The sequence below is a fragment of the Gavialis gangeticus genome, unplaced genomic scaffold, assembly GCF_001723915.1.
Source record: "Gavialis gangeticus isolate Ggan-Ray unplaced genomic scaffold, GavGan_comp1, whole genome shotgun sequence".
Taxonomy (NCBI): domain Eukaryota; kingdom Metazoa; phylum Chordata; order Crocodylia; family Gavialidae; genus Gavialis; species Gavialis gangeticus.
The window spans coordinates 41928670-41930187 of record NW_017728998.1 but is presented as its reverse complement, the minus strand read 5'-3'; the positions used below and the strand labels follow the sequence as shown (position 1 = coordinate 41930187).

General features: G+C 48.9%; 1 protein-coding gene across 4 annotated transcripts in view; it reads left to right on the top strand.

The window, feature by feature from the left end:
- The first annotated feature begins 6 nt into the window (after positions 1 to 6).
- The window catches only part of CUNH16orf70 (chromosome unknown C16orf70 homolog), an 81635-nt gene continuing 80123 nt past the window's right edge, over positions 7 to 1518 (top strand). For all 4 annotated transcript variants that reach the window (XM_019505776.1, XM_019505777.1, XM_019505778.1 and 1 more), the window contains exon 1: positions 7 to 207. In XM_019505776.1, coding sequence (XP_019361321.1) covers positions 18 to 207 — 190 coding nt within the window. In that variant the 5' untranslated portion in view covers positions 7 to 17. The remainder of the gene's footprint in view (positions 208 to 1518) is intronic.

Here is a 1518-nt window from a genome sequence, read left to right as displayed (position 1 = left end):
CGTGACTCAGCAACCAGATGCGGGCGGAGCGAGCCCCGGGCCGGGGAGGGGTGACCGGCGTCTTTGTGCTTCCCCGCTCAGGACCGCCCGCCCGAGCCGCTGCGCGAGCCTGGGCCCGGCCGCCCGAGCCCGACGCTGAGCCAATGCTAGATCTGGAAGTGGTTCCCGAGCGCTCTTTGGGCAACGAGCAATGGGAGTTCACCCTGGGTAAGTGCCGGCTCGGGCGCTGGGGGATGGGATGGGATGGAATGGGGCTCCTGCTCTCGGGGGCGCGGGCCTGTGGCCACTCTTCACTTGCTTTGCCTCTTATTTACCAGCTGCCTGGCATCCCTCCTTCCGGAGCCTCTTGTTGGCATGTTTTACCTGTCACTCGAAGAACTCCCATAATAGACCAGGGGGTTGCATCCCTCAGGGATGAGTAATGTCAGTCAGGTGACAGGGTGCCTGGTGCAGGGCTTTTGCCCGTGGGAATCTCAAGTGCTGTAGGAGTCTGAGAGTAGCTGAGTTGTCTTCATTTTGTACTGGGGAGGAAACAGTGGTAGAGTAAAATGCCGAAGGCACCTAACGGCATTTCGTGCCTTCAGCATGTTTTCCCTGCTTAGACTTTGTCTCCTTTAAAAGATGCTTCTTTTTTTTGTTCCTTCACCCACCCTTCTTCCCCCACCCCCATTTGGAGAGCCAATCTTTCCAACACCTGATGGAAATTTACTTTGCGTCCAGAGCTAACTCCAGGCGTTTGCACACAGTGGTGGGTTTTATATGGTATGGAATCGAACAGCTATTTAGTTTTCAAGCCTGTGTGTCTAGTGCTGTAAAGGTTCAACCCATGGCTACACTCTGCACTAATCTTAAAGCGGCTCTGAAGTTATTTTACAGTTACGTCTGGTTTTGGTATTAGGTTCTTTGCCCATAACTTCTTACTGTAGATACTACAGGTTTCTGAATTGCTCTTGGTTAAGATAGTCCTTTGTACACTAGCATTTCTTCTGTGTAGAAGCCAGTGTGTGGACACTTGTTTATCTAACCTGCTCAGAGCAGTTTTAAACAATGTAAGAATGGCTTTAGATGTTGGTACCACATCTGTGCTGTTACTCCCATTAATGCAGCAATGAGTGGAGGTGAACCAGTGGTGGAAAGGAATCATGGACGAAATACTCAAAAATCTTCAAAGGGCGTCTGTTAGGACCAGTGCTACAACTACCTGTGCCTACATGGACTTTGTTGAGGCTTCGTGTTGGTGCAGAGGTTCACCAGTATAAAGCTTATTATGGGTTTGTTGCCTTAGAGTTCTCCCTGAACTGTTTTTTATGGGTTTTGTGCAGCATAATTAATTAACTCCAGTGCTAAGTAGGATTTAATGGCTGATTTGAGTGTTGATATGGTTTTTGGAAGATAACTGTAGTAGCCTTCATTTTATGGTGGCTGCCCCCACTTTTTGACTGAACTATAAAATTGTCTCTCAAATAGTTTTTCAAATGGGCATCCTTTGATTAGGGTAGCAGCCCTGTAGTTGGGAAT